The sequence below is a fragment of the Phytophthora infestans genome, genomic scaffold (assembly GCF_000142945.1).
Source record: "Phytophthora infestans T30-4 supercont1.184 genomic scaffold, whole genome shotgun sequence".
Taxonomy (NCBI): Eukaryota; Oomycota; class Peronosporomycetes; order Peronosporales; family Peronosporaceae; genus Phytophthora; species Phytophthora infestans.
This window is the reverse complement of record NW_003303575.1, coordinates 175,116-176,912: the sequence shown is the minus strand read 5'-3', so window position 1 is coordinate 176,912 and position 1,797 is coordinate 175,116. Positions and strand designations below refer to the sequence as shown.

Here is a 1,797-nt window from a genome sequence, read left to right as displayed (position 1 = left end):
TATTGAAGACCTCCAGATTACACTGGAACGAGAAGTACGTGGTGTTGTACGGATGCTGATGCGGCGCATTCATCCATCCAGTACACCAGAGCTGACGAGCATCGAGAGCCGGAGTGGATCGCTGGAACGACCTTGGACTCGACCAGTGGGCCAAAGACTCTGCGTAAGATGGAGTAGCTTCACTTAGCTAGCAGAACGAAAAAAATCAAGTGATACTGTCTCTGCTACTTCGCGTTAAGTAGACAGTCGAGCGCGTCGCCTTCAAAGACACTTTGAGAGGCCTCGAAAGATCTTGCAAAGGAAACATTCCGCAGCACTTGGCACACCTCATCAAATGTTGGACGGCAACTTGGCTCGCCGTCCCAACATCGCTTCATTAATTCCTGCAACAAACAAACTAATTATCCAGAGAAGGCAATGGGAGCATCAAGTACCGGAAGGTATTTGTTACCTGACACTCGCGCGGGCAATCCACTGTCGGAACGCGGAAGCGCTCTCCTGCGAGGACACGTCTCTTAATATCGGAGACATCGTAGCCTCGAAACGGAATATCGCGGCTGAAAATCTATCAGCGTGGACACATTAGAGCAGCTAGGCGCCAAGTCACTAGTGATGTTTCTCACCTCCCATAGAAGAATTCCGAACATGAAGACATCCACAGCTTTGGAGAACGGTTGTCCGCTCAGCAGTTCAGGCGGCATGTAGCTGGGCGTCCCTGCCGTCGTGAATTTTGTGCTACTCAACAGCGTTGAGTTGTGTACAAGCGTGAACAATACGGAAGAAACTCACCGTACGAGACCAAAATCGCAGAGCTTGGCTACACCTTTTTGGTCAAGCAGGACGTTGGCACTTTTCAGGTCACTACGCAATTGACAGAAAAGGTAGTCTTCATTTCGAAAGAAAGTGTATGCATGAAAAACAAGACAAATGTACCGATGGATAACCGCAGGTCTCCTAGAGTGCAAGAAGCGCATACCGTCTGCAATCTCTCCCTTCCAGCGATTGTAAATATAATAATAATCCGGCAAAAATTGCAGGTAATTTGAGTTGACTCACGGCGATACGAGTCATTTGTTGGGAGCTCAAGTACGTATTGGTTCCGTGGAGCAAGTGATGAAGCGAAAAGTCGCAGAGTTCCATCACCATGCACAGATTGGGCGGCTCTAAGCATGCTCCGATCAAGTTGACCACATTCGGATGCCTCAGTTTGCTATTAAAGCCTGGCATGTTAGATTCGTTGACATCTAGAAGCATCACCACAGGCTATCTGAATATGTATTCCCGGGGCACTCCTCTACTCGCGTTTCCATCCCCAACAAAACCTTGCAAACCGTCGGTGAACTCCGAAAGGCGGGCGCTAAGAAGACGAGTATTTTTAAATTTATTAAGGAAAAGTCGGACAGCAATCCAAGTGCTCAGGACGTTCAAAATCTAGTTCGGAAATTGAAGGATCGTGAAAACGGAAAGGGACCAACTTCTAGCGCAAAACGGATGAAGACGTGGATGTCAGAGTTTGGTTACCGGCCCGGGAATGTCGGTCGTATATTCGTTGATGAAATGGATGGAAAGGTACTATTACATTTATAATTGGTTTTAACTATTGTCTAAAAATTGTGCAATTGTCATGGTAGAAAATTGCTACGTGCATTACTCTTCAAACGAAACACATGCGGTCTCTCTTCAAACAATTTCCAGAAGTCCTTCTGATTGACGCGAAATCGCTCGAAGTACAAGGTCTTCTCCTTCATGGCCCACGATACGTTCGGGAAAGGTCAATTTGTGCAGCACTCTCTGCTA

The 1,797-nt window shown here is 47.1% G+C and overlaps 1 protein-coding gene across 1 annotated transcript; it reads right to left on the bottom strand.

Moving 5' to 3' along the window:
- Nucleotides 1-224: 224 nt before the first annotated feature.
- PITG_20405 (serine/threonine protein kinase) lies at nt 225-1,210 on the bottom strand (the record flags this gene model as incomplete). The annotated part of the gene is made up of 6 exons (XM_002895385.1): nt 225-383; nt 452-565; nt 624-735; nt 790-861; nt 934-992; nt 1,057-1,210. The coding sequence occupies 6 exons, from the start codon at nt 1,144-1,146 to the stop codon at nt 225-227; spliced, it is 606 nt and encodes a 201-aa protein (XP_002895431.1).
- Nucleotides 1,211-1,797: the final 587 nt, after the last annotated feature.